The sequence below is a fragment of the Notamacropus eugenii genome, chromosome 2 (genome assembly GCF_028372415.1).
Source record: "Notamacropus eugenii isolate mMacEug1 chromosome 2, mMacEug1.pri_v2, whole genome shotgun sequence".
Taxonomy (NCBI): Eukaryota; Metazoa; Chordata; class Mammalia; order Diprotodontia; family Macropodidae; genus Notamacropus; species Notamacropus eugenii.
In genome coordinates this window covers 25,447,408-25,461,054 of record NC_092873.1, presented here as the reverse complement: position 1 = coordinate 25,461,054, position 13,647 = coordinate 25,447,408, and the positions used below count along the sequence as shown (strand labels likewise).

The 13,647-nt window shown below is 45.6% G+C and overlaps 1 protein-coding gene across 4 annotated transcripts in view; it reads right to left on the bottom strand.

Moving 5' to 3' along the window:
- TRPM5 (transient receptor potential cation channel subfamily M member 5) overlaps positions 1-13,647 on the bottom strand; it is a 47,720-nt gene that overhangs the window by 2,535 nt on the left and 31,538 nt on the right. For 3 of the 4 annotated variants that reach the window (XM_072639475.1, XM_072639476.1, XM_072639477.1), the window contains 4 exons: positions 12,894-13,068; positions 4,834-4,987; positions 2,754-2,932; positions 1,691-1,823 (listed from right to left, as the gene is read on the bottom strand). In XM_072639475.1, the coding sequence (XP_072495576.1) occupies positions 1,691-1,823; positions 2,754-2,932; positions 4,834-4,987; positions 12,894-13,068 (641 nt within the window). Of the gene's footprint in view, positions 1-1,690; positions 1,824-2,478; positions 2,595-2,753; positions 2,933-4,833; positions 4,988-12,893; positions 13,069-13,647 lie in introns of those variants that run through there. The other variant, XR_011973821.1, reaches the window with a different exon arrangement.

Genomic DNA, 13,647 nt, shown 5'->3' with positions numbered 1-13,647 from the left:
TGCTGCCTACCCACAAGGGTCTGTTCTGATATCCCCCTAGTGAAGGGTTGGCAGCCAAGCCAAGCAGTAATTACTCACTTAAGAGCAGAGAGCAGGGCTGGCCCTGCTCCATTAGGAGATCCGGCCAAGCAGAACTAGAGACACACTTAGGTTTGTTCCCAGGAGAGGGGAAGGAGGCACCGGTCATGCCAGCCCCTCACACCTAGCAGATGCTCTGAGGTCACTCTCCAGGTCAGGGAGCCTCTAAGGTTAGCACTGTCCTAGGCAGCTGGCTGTTCTCTGCTAGGCCTCTCATCAAGCCAGGTTATCAGACCTACTTCCCTTCTCCAAATGGGTATGAGCCCCACACAAGAGCAGAAAGAGACCAAATCTAGGTTTCCATGATAACTTGAGTCCAACCTCCACATTTTATAGGTGAGGAAACTGAGGGGACAGGAGCTAATTTGGCCATCAGAGGCTCACTGATGACACTCTCCTGTCCCAGAGGTCTGATCCAGTCCTCATGCCTTCATTTTACAGATGGGAAAACTGAGGCCCAGACAAGCGAATGGTTTCACTCAAGGTTGCCCACATGCCAAAGATGGATTTGAATCCAAATCTTCTGACTCCAATTCCAACGCTGTCCCCACGGCACTGGGGGTCACTGGGTTTCCTCTTCTATACAAAGATGGTGATAATCTGTGCACTACCCACATTTAGGAGGCTCTTGAGAAAAAGAGACTTCGTGACCCTTAACATTTGGGGCTTAGAAATGAGAGGAGCGGGGACAATGCTAGGGAGTCCTCTGGGAAAGGGGCAGTGTGGTGCAGTAGATGGAGCATCATGCTTGAAGTCTGGCAGGCCTGGGACCCAGTCCCGCCTCAGACACTTACAGGGTGGGGGGGGGGGAGGGATCCAGCAGGAAGGCCTTCCCAGGCCCCGTTTGTGCTTCTACCTTCCTCTGCTGCTTCTCTCCAGTCAATCCTGCTCCTAGCTTATCTGCATTGGACTTGTTTGCATACTGTCTCCCCCCTCAGATTGGGAACTACTCAGTGCTAAGCATAGGGCTTGGCTCACAGTAGGCACTTAATTAATGCTCATTGATTTAGCTTAACCTGTAAAATGAGGAGTTGGATTCCATGACCTCTAAGGCCCCCTCTGGCACCAAATCTATGATCTTATGGTATCACAGATGTGACTGGAAAGTCCTCCCCAGCTCCTCCTTTTAGTATGGAGGTGGCCTTTGGCTCTAGGAGGTGATTCCGCAGAGTCTGAGTGCTCACAGCTCCAGCTGGATTGCAAGGCTTGGCAGAGGCCGGCCCAAGCTGGCTGAGGGCAGAGGCTCATTCCTAGGAAGATCAATGACCAAAGTCCCAGAGGAGTTGGGACAGATCTTCAAGCAGGACCACTATGCCTCCTGGACAAGTGAACACCTCAACCTTGTTCCAGACCATCGGAAGACTGGCTGAGGCCAGTTTGGGGGTTCTCTGCCTTCTTGTGCTCAAGCTTGACCCTGTGCTTTTTTGCGGGGCAGACTCTTGCTGGCTGAGGGTCCCAGGGCCAAGTCACTAGCCAGACCCACCTTAGGGACAGGGAAGACAGCAATCATTCAGGAAAGAAGGGTCACAGAGGCCCCTGTTCCCTGTTGGGGAGCGCTGAGTTGGGGCAGCTTCCTCAGAGCCTTGAGAAAGATGGGGATGGAGATGCTCACCTGTGGGATGTTTTTTTTAACGTTTCCTTCGTACTTTCTTTCCTCCTTTTCTCTAGATTGGCCAAAAAATTTTCCTTCTGGACTGTTTCCCAGGTGACAATTTTCTGGTCCAAGCTATCAGGCAAGTCTCTTTCTGGGTGGGAAGATTTGAGGTAAGTTTTTCAGAAGGAGAAAGTAGACTTGGGAGTTGGAAAGTAAAGCAAGGATGGAGGGAGGCCTTTATGTGCAGGGGACGGGACCATGACCAAAATGGGAGGAGAGTCCTGCAGCTAAAAGCCTGTGCTGGAAAGAAGGGCCCCCAGGCCTGCTGACCCACCACACTGGATGCAGCCTCAGGCCTCAGAGCTGACCTGAACTGTACACAGACCCCTGTGAACACATTCTCCTTCCCTCTGTGTGTGTGTGTGTATGTGTCCTTCTGTCTCTCTCTTTCTTTCCCTCTCCCCCGCCCCTGTCTCTCTCCCTCTCCTTCTTTGCCTTTCTGTGTGTGTTTTTCTCTCCTCACTCTCTGTTTCTCTCTTCTATCCTTTGTCTGTCTGTCTCTCCTCTCTTTTTGGACTCAGTCCATGGCTGGGGGTAGGAGCCAGTTGGGGCCTGGTTTAACCTTACATCCATACCCTACATGTAGTCTCAGCTGGTGTCTATCTGTGCCCAGCCTACGCAGTTTAGGATCCACTACCAGAGGCTCAGGATGGTCAGGGCTACAGATGGCACAGTTTTGTACTCCAAATATATGGGACTTTGAGGACTCAGAACCCCACCCTGCCCATTACAAGGAGGAAGAGCACCTTGGGAACCCAGGAAGGCCACACGATGCTGGGAGGAGGGGTGTCCTTCCCCGACCCAGCCTGGGCTCAGCCCTCCACAGGCCTCCTTCTGGCTCCTCCAGGAAGCTCTGGGCCACCTTGAGATGGGGGGAGGGGATTTATCAGGGTCTCAGAAAGTCCAAGGTCCCCCCAGACAGTGGATTCTCTCTCCTCAGGGCAGGCCCAGACCCCCTGGCCACCCCCTCCCCCCCACACACATACAGTCCCCCCCAGGCCTGGCCACAGCTGCTGCTCACCCAGATGTTCCCTCTTGTGTTCTTCCTGCTTAAAGGCCTTTTTCAGGATGAGGCTGAGATGGCTAAGCAGGATGAAGGGTGGAGCCAGGGCGGGGCGCTCATGGTATTCCACGATGAGATTGTAACGTTGAAATTTCCAGAAGATGTCTGCATTGCCCTGGACCACTTGGAAGGTGTAGCTTGGGCAGACCCAGCAAGATGTGTTAGTGAGTTAGTGAGAAGGCTGAGCCACCAACATCAGCAGCCTCCCGGCTCCAAGGCTCCCGAGGCCCAGCTGCCTGCCCCTGGCTATCCCATCCCTGATTCTCATTTCTCCTCTGCCCACCACGTCTACCCCTCTGACTCCCTTTCCCAACTGGGGGCTTATTCTTTATCCAGAGCCTCAAACACCTTGGCCAGGGCTGTGGCCCCTGGTGTAATAAGGCCACCTCCTGTGTATCAGACCAGGGGGTTCTGGGATGGTGAGAGCAGTCCCTATGTTTCTAGTGCTTAAGGGGCTTTTACAAGGTGTCCCTACAGCAGCCTCCTCAGCACAAGCGATTTTATGCCCATCCACACATGTGGAAACTGAGGCTCTGAGCCAAGATCCTCTGGGGGGCCCTCACACTGGCACCACTCAAGCCTCTGTCCATCCAACTAGAGCTGGTGTGTATAGGGGCTGAAAAGTTGAGTCACTTTCTGCCCATGTAGATAGAGATGGAGAGAGAGACTGAGAGAAACATAGAGGGAGGAGGAGACAGAGTCAGAGAGAGAGAAAAGAGGAGAGAAAGAGACAGACAGAGACAGGACATGGAAAGAAACACAGAGGGGAGGAGGAGGAGAGACAGAATGAGAGATTGGGGGGAGCGAGCTTGGGGGCAAGGACAAGAGTAGACATGGGTCAGTCTCTTAGCCCCTGGGGAGTTCATAGTCTGGCTGGGGAGAGGAGACACGTGTGTCATCTGAAAGCCTGGTCTGAGCCTGGAGGCCGGGGGCCCGGGGGGCCGGGGGCGGGGTTGGTGAAGAGGAGCCCAGTGACGAGAGAAGGAGGAGGAGGGAGAGGAATGGGGTCTCCATGGGCATGAGAAGGGAAGTAGCTGAGGGGCCCAGCGAGGGAAGGAGGCTGTATGAGCACCGGACGTGGTCCAGATCACGCTGGCCCTTGGGGGCAAGGGGAAGTTGAGGTGGGGGCTGGGAGCGGAACTCCTTAGCAGATGGATGAGACAAAGGGCAAAGGGGGCTTGGGAGGAGCATGAGCAGGGGCTGCGCTGGGAAGCTACAGCTCAAATGTCACGTCAGCAGATCTGGGGGGAGCTCGTAGCACTGAGGCAGAAGGGCCTCAGTTTCCTCCTGTGTAATGAGGACCTTGAGGGGCCATCCCAACTGTAACATTTTAAGGACTGGGGGGGTGGGGTCAGGGAGACCTGGGCTTCTGCAGCTCCCAGCTTTGCTACAGACGGATTCTGTAACCCTAGGTATGTCGCCTCAGTTTCCTCACCTGGATGCTGGAGAGGCTAATCCTTTTCTGCCAACCTCAAAGGACTGATAGGACCTGGGATGTGAGGCCATGTCTACACTGACTTCAAGGCTCCCATTCTCTCCCCTGGTACAGAGGACATCCTCCCCCATGTTTTGGCCAATGGCCTTTGTCCCTTGGTGGCCAGCACCCTGGTGACCCCTGGGAACACCCTCCTCAAAGCCTTTCCCATTGGGCGGGACCTCCCCACCACACCCTCCCCACATGGGCAGGGTCTGCTTCTCTTCTCTGTGCGAGGGACGATTGGAGGAGAATGTTTAAGGAAGTCCATTTTGTCAGGCCTCACCATCATTATTGTTAGAAATTAATTAGAGAGCAAGCAAGGGAAGGCCACTGCTGTCCTGGCTGGTGGGGTGAGCCAATGGGACACAGGACTGGAGTTTAATGGGGGCTGAGAGCCCTCAGAGTCCTATCTACTGTCCCAGAATTAGAGAGAACCTATCACCCCTCCTGTCAGGAGACCTTCCCCCATCCTGGGGGAGATGGCCTTGACTGGGGTGGTCAGGAGAGACATCCAAGAGGAGGTGAGTCTAGAACAGGGTGGGTCCCAAAGGCTTCACTCACCTGAACATGGCAATTAGCAGGTTCATGAGCAGCACGTTGGTGACCAGCAGAAAGGTGACCAAGAGCAGGATGACTAGCCAGTTGGCATAGAGGTTGGGACACGAGGGAGAGTTTTCCAGCAGCAGGGGGTGAGCAGAGCAGTTCACCCGAGCCTCTGAAACAAATAAATGAGCCTTCCTTCTGGCTTCTTACTATTCATTCATTCATACTAGTCTCACTTTCTGCCCTTTAATCACCACAACCCCTCCTCACTGAGGAAACTGAGGCCCAGGACCACGAGTGAAGGCAGCAGAGAACATCCCAGACACCACACCGTCCCACAGGGGACAAAGCAGGGGTGGGTATCCACCGTCCACCTGATCACTGCCTACACCACTCGCCAGGAAGCATGGGGCCCTCTCAAATGTGTCCATTGAACTTTTGGGAGCCAAAGTGGCAGAGTAAGCAGTCAATCGCCATAACTCTCCCATATTCATCTCCAAACAACCAGTACCCCAAAACATATCTAGCAAAAATATGGGGTGAAATAATCTTTGAGCCCAAGAAACTTGGAAGATCAGCAGGAAAAGTCTGTTTTACTTGGGTAAGAGGGGTGCCCAGTGCAGAGCAGAAAAGGTCCCAGCAAGCCAGCAGCAATCCTCACCTCAGCAAGTCAGCTATTGATCCTGCACCCGTGGTGGAGCAGGCAAACACCAACATCAGGACCCACCATGTGCCTCAGCATAGCTATGGTAATGAGCAGACTCCAGCTCTGAGAACTGCTGAGTGCTTCAGCTTAGCCTTGGGCAAACAGGCAGCCACCAGTTGTGTACCCCAGGGAAACTCAGAAATCTCCCACTGGCCTCAGCACACACCAGACACCAGCACTAGGACCATAGCTCAGCACCACGTAAACTGGCAGACCACTACAGCCTCCAGCAGTACCCGCCATCCCCCATACCACCACCTCAGTGCAGCACCAGACACCACAGTCCACCATGGACCTCAGGGCAACATCAGTGAAGCACCAGGTGAAAAGCCAGGGCCTGCAGCCCCTGGCACAAGAACCCGAGGCAATGCCCCTTCCACCCTGGGAGATCGTAAATGTAAAAGAAAGGGAAAAGGCCCCCAAAGTGAGCAAAAAACAACAGAAACAAGAAAAGAATCCCACCATGGTAAGTGATGATGGTGATGGAAGACCAAGACACCAATGCAGAAGAGGACAACAAAGTCAAAACAGCTACGGGCAAAGCCACAAAGAAAAATGGAAAGTGATCAGAAGCCCAGAAAGAACTCATGGAAAAGCTCAAAAGGGAGCTTAAAAATCATATAAGAGAGGCAGAAGGAAAATTGGGAAAATACATGCAAGTGATGCAAGAGAATTCTGAAAAAAGTCAACAGCTTGGAGAAAGAAAAGCTAGAATTGGGCAAGTGGAAGCTAATGACTCTATGAGACATGAAGAATCAATCAAACAAATTCAAAAGAATGAAAAAAAAAGAAGAAAGTATAGAATACCTCATTGGAAAAACAACTGGCCTGGAAAACAGATCCAAGAGAGACAATGTCAGAATCGCTGAACTACCTGAAAGCCATAATGAAAAGGAGGACCTGGACAGCATCTTTCAAGAAATTATCAAAGAAAACTGCCCTGATGTCCTGGAACCACAGGGCAAAATAGGTATTGGAAGAATTCACCAATCACCTCAAGAAAGAAATCCCAAAATAAAAATTCCAAGGAATGTTACTGCCAAATTACAAAATTATCAAGTCAAGGAAAAAAGTCCTGTAAGTGGCCAGAAAGAAACAAATCAGATATCAGGGAGCCACAATCAGGATTGCATAGGATTTAGCAGCTGCAACATTAAAAAAAAAAAACAACTGGAGGTCATGGAAAATGATATTCTAGAAGGCAAAGAACTAGGACTATAACCGAGAATCACTTACCCAGTGAAATTAATATAGTACATCAAGGGAAAAAATGGTCATTCAACAAAATAGAAGGGTGTCAAGTTTTCATAAGATGAAGCCTAGAATTAAACCAAAAATTTGATCTCCAACATCAAGATTCAAGAGAAGCATGAGTAGGTAAAAAGGGAAAAGAAAACAAGACATTTAGTAGAGCTAAACTGTTTACATCCCTATATAGGAAGATAATATTTGTAATTCTTAAAAATTATATCACTAACAGTACAGTTAGAAGGAATATACATAGATAGAGGGCATGAGTATAAGATGAATTTGAGGGAATGAAATAAAAAATAAGGGATGAGAAAGAGGAGTACACTGGGTGCAGAAACAAGGGAGAGGTAGAATAGGATAAATTGTTTCACATGAAAAGGTGTGAAAGACCTATTATAGTGGAGGGGAAGATGGGAGGGTGGGCGATGGGCATTGCTTGAGCCTTTCTCTCACCAGCACTGGCTCAAAGAAGAAATAATATACAAAATCAGTTGAATATAGAAAGCTATCTTACCTGACAGGGAAGTAGGAGGGAAGGAGATTAAATAAAACATGGCGGGGGGGGGGGGGGGAGGGCGTGAAGGGACTGACAGAAAGGATGGCACATCCGGAGAGGTGGTAGACAAGCAAAACACTGGTGAGGAGGGAAAGGGTAAAAGGAGAGAGAAGGCAAACGAGGAAAAATAGATTGGAGGGAAATACATAGTAATATAACTGTGAATGTGAATGGGATAAATTCTCCCATAAAACAGAAGTGGGTAACAGAGTGGATCAAAAAACCAGAATGCTACAATATGTTGTTTACAAGAAACACACTTGAAGCAGAAATACATACACAGAGTAAAGGTAAGGGGCTGGAGCAGTATCTGTTACGCATCAGTTCAAGTAAACAAAAAGCAAGGGTAGCGATCCTAATCTCAGAAAAAATAAAAGCAAAATTAGACCTAATTGAAAGAGGTAAAGAAGGAGACTATACCTCGCTAAAAGATACCATAGACAATGAAACAAAATCAATACTAAACATACATACACCAAGTGGTATAGCGTCCAGATTTTTAAAGGAGAAGTTAAGTGAGTTACAGGAAGAAATAGAAAGCAAAACTGTACTAGTGGGGGATCTCAACTGTCCCATCTCAGAACTGAATAAATCCACCAAAAAATAAACAAGAAAGAAACTAAGGAGGTAAATAGAACATTAGAAAAGTAAAATATGACAGACCTTTGGAGAATGGGAAGAGAAAGGAATATACCTTTTTCTTAGCAGCACATGGCATGAAACTGATCACGTAGCAGGGCATAAAAAGCTCAAAATGAAATACAGAAAGACAGAAATACTAAATGTATTCTTTTCAGATCATAATGCAATAAAATTACATTTGACAAAGGGCAGTGGCAAGATAAATTAAAAATTCATTGGCAACTAAATAATCTAATCCTAAAGAATAAGTGAGTACAAGAACAAATCAGAGAAACAATCAATAATTTCATTAAAGAGAATAACAAGAGCACACCAAAATTTATGGAATAGAGCCAAAGCAGTACTTAGGATAAAATTTATTTCTCTAAATTCTCACATCAACAAAATAGAAAAAGAACAGATCAATGAATTGAGCATGCAACTGAAAACACGAGAGAAAGAACAAATTAAAATTTTCATTTGAGCTTCAGATTGGAAATCCTGAAAATCAAAAGAGTGATAAGTAAGACTGACAATTAAAAGAAAAACAACTATTGAGCTAATAAATAAATCCAGGAACTGGTATTATGAAAAACCCAATAATTTAGGTTAAGCATTGGTTAAGTTGATTTAAAAAAGAAAGAAGAAAATCAAATATCCAGTAGCAAAAATGAAAAAGGTGAAATCACTACCAATGGAGAAGAAATTAAAAGAATCATTAGGAAATACCCAATTATATGCCAATAAACCTGACAATTTGAGCAAAATATATGAATATTTATGAACATATAAAGTACCCAAATTAACAGATGAGGAAATAGAATGCCTAAATAACCCTACATTAGAAAAAAAATTGAGAGCCACTAATGAACTCCCTAAGAAAAAATCTTCAGAATCAGATGGGTTCACAAGTGAATTCTACCAAACATTTAAAGAACAACTAATTTCAACTCTATATAAACTATTTGGGAAAATAGGCAAAAGAGTCCTACCACACTCCTTTTATGACACAAATATCTTGCTGATACCTAAACTAGAAAAAGCTAAAATAGAAAAAGAAAGTTGTAGACCAATTTCCCTAATGAATTCCCTAAAATTTTTTTTAACACAATACTAGCAAGGCAATTACAACAATATATCACAAGGGTCATACACTATAACCAGGTGGGATTTACATCAGGAATGCATGATTGCTTCAATATTAGGAAAACTATCAGCATAATTGACCATATCAATGACAAAACTAACAGAAATCATATGATTATTTCAATAGATGCTGAAAAAGGTTTTGACAAAACACAGCACCCATTCCTACTAAAAATACTAGACAGCACAGGAATAAAGGGATCATTCCTTAAAATGATAAGCAGTACCAATCTAAAACCATCAGCCAGGATTGTATAAAATGGGGATAAACTAGACGCCTTCCCAGTAAAATTAGAGGTGAAACAAGGATGCCCATCATCACTTCCGTTATTTAATAATTTACTAGAAATGTTGACTGAAACAATAAGAGAAGAAAAAGACATTGAAGAAATTAGAATAGGCAATGAGGAAACAAAAGTATCATCCTTATTAGATAATATGATGATATACTTAGAGAATCCTAGAGAATCAAGAAAAAACTACTTGAAATAATTAACAACTTTAGCAAAGTTACAGGATATAAGATAAACCTATATAAATCATCAGCACAAGGCCCAGGAGCAACAGATAGAAAGAGAAAATCCATTTAAAATAATTGTAAATAATATAAAATAATTGGGAGTCTCCCTGCCAATACAAACCCAGGAACTATATGAACACAATTATAAAACACTTTTCACAAAAATAAAGTCAGTTCTAAACAACTGGAAAAATATCAATCGTTTGTGAGGAGGCTGAGCCAATATAATAAAAATGACAATTTTGCCTAAACTAATTTATTCAGTGCCATATCAATCAAATACCAAAAAATTATTATACAGAGGTAGAAAAAAACAACAAAATTCATATGAAAGAACAAAAGGTCCAGAATAACAAGAGAAATAATGAAAAAAATATACAAAAGAAGGTGACAACACTACCAGATCTCAAAGTATATTATAAAGCAGTAATCATCAAAACTATCTGGTTTTGGCTAAATAGAATGATGGGTCAGTGGAATAGGTTAGGTACATAAGACACAATAGTAAATGACCATAGTAACCTAAAGACTTCAGCCTCTGGAATAAGAACTCAGTATTTCACAAAAACTGTTGAAAAAACTAGAAAACAATTGAGCAGGAACCAACATCTCACACTATATACCAAGATAAGGTCAAAATGGGTGCAGAGTTTAGACATAAAGGATGTCTAATTTGCATAAGCAAATTAGAAGAACAAGGACCAGTTTATTTGTCAGGTCTTTGGGGAGGGGAAGTATTCATGACCAAGTAAGAGACAGAGGGCATTACACAATGTAAAATAGACAATTGTGATTATATGAAGATAAAAAGCTTTTTACAAACAAAGCCAATGCAACCAAGATTAGAAGAGAAGCAGAAAACTGGGAAATAATTTTTATGGGCAGTGTCTCTGAAAAAGCCTTCATTTCTCAAATAGATGGAGAACTGAGTCCAATTTATAAGAATATAAGTCATTCTCCAGTTGATAAATGGTCAAAAGATATGAACAGGAAGTTTTCAGATGAAGAAATCAAAGCTAACTATAGGCATATGAAGATGTGCTCCAAATCACTTTTGCTTACAGAAATGAAAATTAAAACAACTCTGAGATACCACTTCACACCTACCAGATTGGCTAATATGACAAAAAGGGGAATGATAAATGTTGGAGAGAATGTGGAAAAATTGGGATACTGATGCATTGTTGATGGGGCTGTTTAACTGATCCAACCATTCTGGAATGCAGTTTGGAACTATGCCCAAAAGGCAACCCAACTCTGCATACCCTTTAATCCAATAATGCCACTACTAGCTCTGTATCCCAAGGAGATCATAAAAAAGGGAAGAGGACTAGTGCAAAATTATTTATAGCAACCCTATCTGTGGTGGCAAAATATTGAAAATTTAGAGGATGCCTGTTAATGGGGAGTGGCTGAAGAAGCCATTATATGTATATGAATGTAATGGAATACTACTGTGCGATAAGAAGTGAACAGATACATTTCAGAAAAACCTGGAAGGACTTACATGACCTGATACAAAGTGAAATGAGTAGAGCCAGGAAAACATTGTATACAGTATCAGCAACATTGTATCATGATCTACTATGAATAATTCAGTTCTTCTCAGCAACGCAATGATCTAAGACAAAGTATCCACAAAGGAGAATGCAATTCACTCGCATCCGGATAAAGAACGGATGGGCTCTGAATGCAGATCAAAGCATCTTCTTCTCACTTACTTTATTTTTTCTCATGTTTTTTCCTCCTTTGATCTGTTTCCTCTTGGCAACTGTGACTAATATGAAAATGTTTCACATGATAGCAGATGTGTAACCTATTTCAAACTGCCTGCCATTTTCAGAAGAGGGGAGAGAGAAAAATTTGGAACTCAAAACCTTATAAAAATAAATGCTAAAAATTGTCTGATATGTAATTGGGAAAAAAAATAAAACACTAAAAAAAATTAAAATAAGGTCTGAACAACAACAATAAAAAACCAAAACAAACAAATCACTGGCTTAGTACTGGGCCTCCATTGAGGCTTCCTTGAATCGGAAATTCGGTCATTTAAGTAATGTTTACTGACATTTACACGGGCATTAAAGTTTGCAAATCACTTTGCATACAGTCTCCCTGGGAGGGAGGGCCTCCTCTTCCTCACATTTTACAGAAGAGGAAAGGGAGGCTCAGAGAGGGTAATTGACTTGTCCAGAGTCACACAGACAATGAGGATTTGAGGAGGGGCTCATGTCCAGGCCTCCAAGTTCTGCCTCCAAAGCCACCCTACTTCTCAATTTACAAACCAGACTGTTGGGCCCCAAATGGAGGGTGGCTCCCTAGCTCCAGGTGGGGTTTTACTGGACACAGGAATGACTAAGTAGAAAGGGACTGGAAACAGACCATTGGCTCGGAGGCCTGAATTGTACAGATGAGGCCAGTGAGGCCCAGAAAGGGCCAGACCTTGCCCAAAGCCACACAGATAGTGGCCTGGCTGGGCCCAGAGCCCAGGAGCCTTGATTCCCACTCTAGAGAGTTCTTTCCAGCACTAGACACTGCTGACCACAACAAGGTGTGTGCACACATGTGTGTGCGTACACATGTGTGTGTGTGTGTGTGTGTACACGTGTGTGGAGGGGGGTAAGCAAGAGCATCTAGTACATCTGCCACTGATGGAATGGTGAGGGGACCCTTTCTGGGAGACCTCCTCTGCCCCTTCTCAGCATGGGGTCAGTCACCCTCTGGAGCACGGATCAGCTCTGGCAAAACTGATTCATAGCCCACCCCTCTTCACCTTGGCCCCTCAGAAGAAAGCCGGAGATAGTTTGTCTTAAGAGCAGAGTTGTAAATCTACTTCCTCATAAACGCAGGGTCTGAGGCCAAGGCAACAGGAACTGCTTCCCTTCAAGATTGATGGGGCCCCAGTGACCTGCAGCTGAGAGAGGAGATTTAGCAGTCTCTGCACTCACCCCCAGCACTGAAGCTCTTGCCAGCCTCAGCAGCAACTTAAGCAGTTGGTGGTGCTGCAATGGATAGAGTGCTGGGCCTGGAGTCAGAAGACCTGAGTTCAAATTTGGCCTCAGATACTTACCAGCTAGGTGACCCTGGACAAGTCACTTAACTTTATTTGCCTCAGTTTCCTTATCTGTAAAATGAGCTGGAGAAGGAAAAGGCAAACCACTCCAGGATCTTCTCTCAGAAAACCCCAAATGGGGTCACAAAGGGTTGGACATGACTGAACAATAGGGTAAAAGACAGGCCAGGGGCCTGTTTCTACCTGGGGATAGAAACATCCTCACCATCAATCTCGTCCAGGGGAATCTGCCCGAAGATTTGCAGGTAGGGCCTATAGAGGACCCTCCGAAAGATCCACTCCACTCGGCTGTCTCTGGGGTGGAGCAGGGCTTGTGTTGTGACCCCATAGGCAATGAGCCATACAGTCAGGAAAAAGAGGAAGAAGAAGACGTCCTTCATCTAGCAGGAGAGATAAGGTGGTTGGAGGGGCCACTCCTCCCTCAACTTGACCATGGAGGGAGGGACCGTCCTCCATCCTCCTCATCCAGAGATGGAGAAGCTGGCGCTCTCTGAAGACCCAGATGCAGGGCAAAGTTAAAGAGAGCCCAGAGAGTGGTGGAAAGACAAGGGGCAGCCATTTACATGGCAGGAGCTCAGAACCCAAACTGAAATTGTAACGAAGTGTAACAGCCTGTGGGCATGGAAAATGATGGCAACGGCCCTTTCTGGGACCCTCCATGCCACAAGGCAGGGAAGGAGGAGGGGGAGATTCGGGAATGAGGGGAAGGGTCTTGTCCAAGGTCCCAGAGGGAATTCCTGGCAGAGGAGTATTCTTCATCCCCACATTTCCAGTGTATTGGGGTTCCCAGGTGAGCTCAGAGAGCGAGCTCCCATGGGCATAGGCAGGAGGAGGAAGGGTTTGACCTTAAATCAAGCTAGCTACGTGCCAGGCACTGGGTTGACAAGGGAGAGAGAAACAAGAAACTGGAGAACACAATTTGGACACAACAGACTCCGGAGGGCAGGACATTGAGGAGG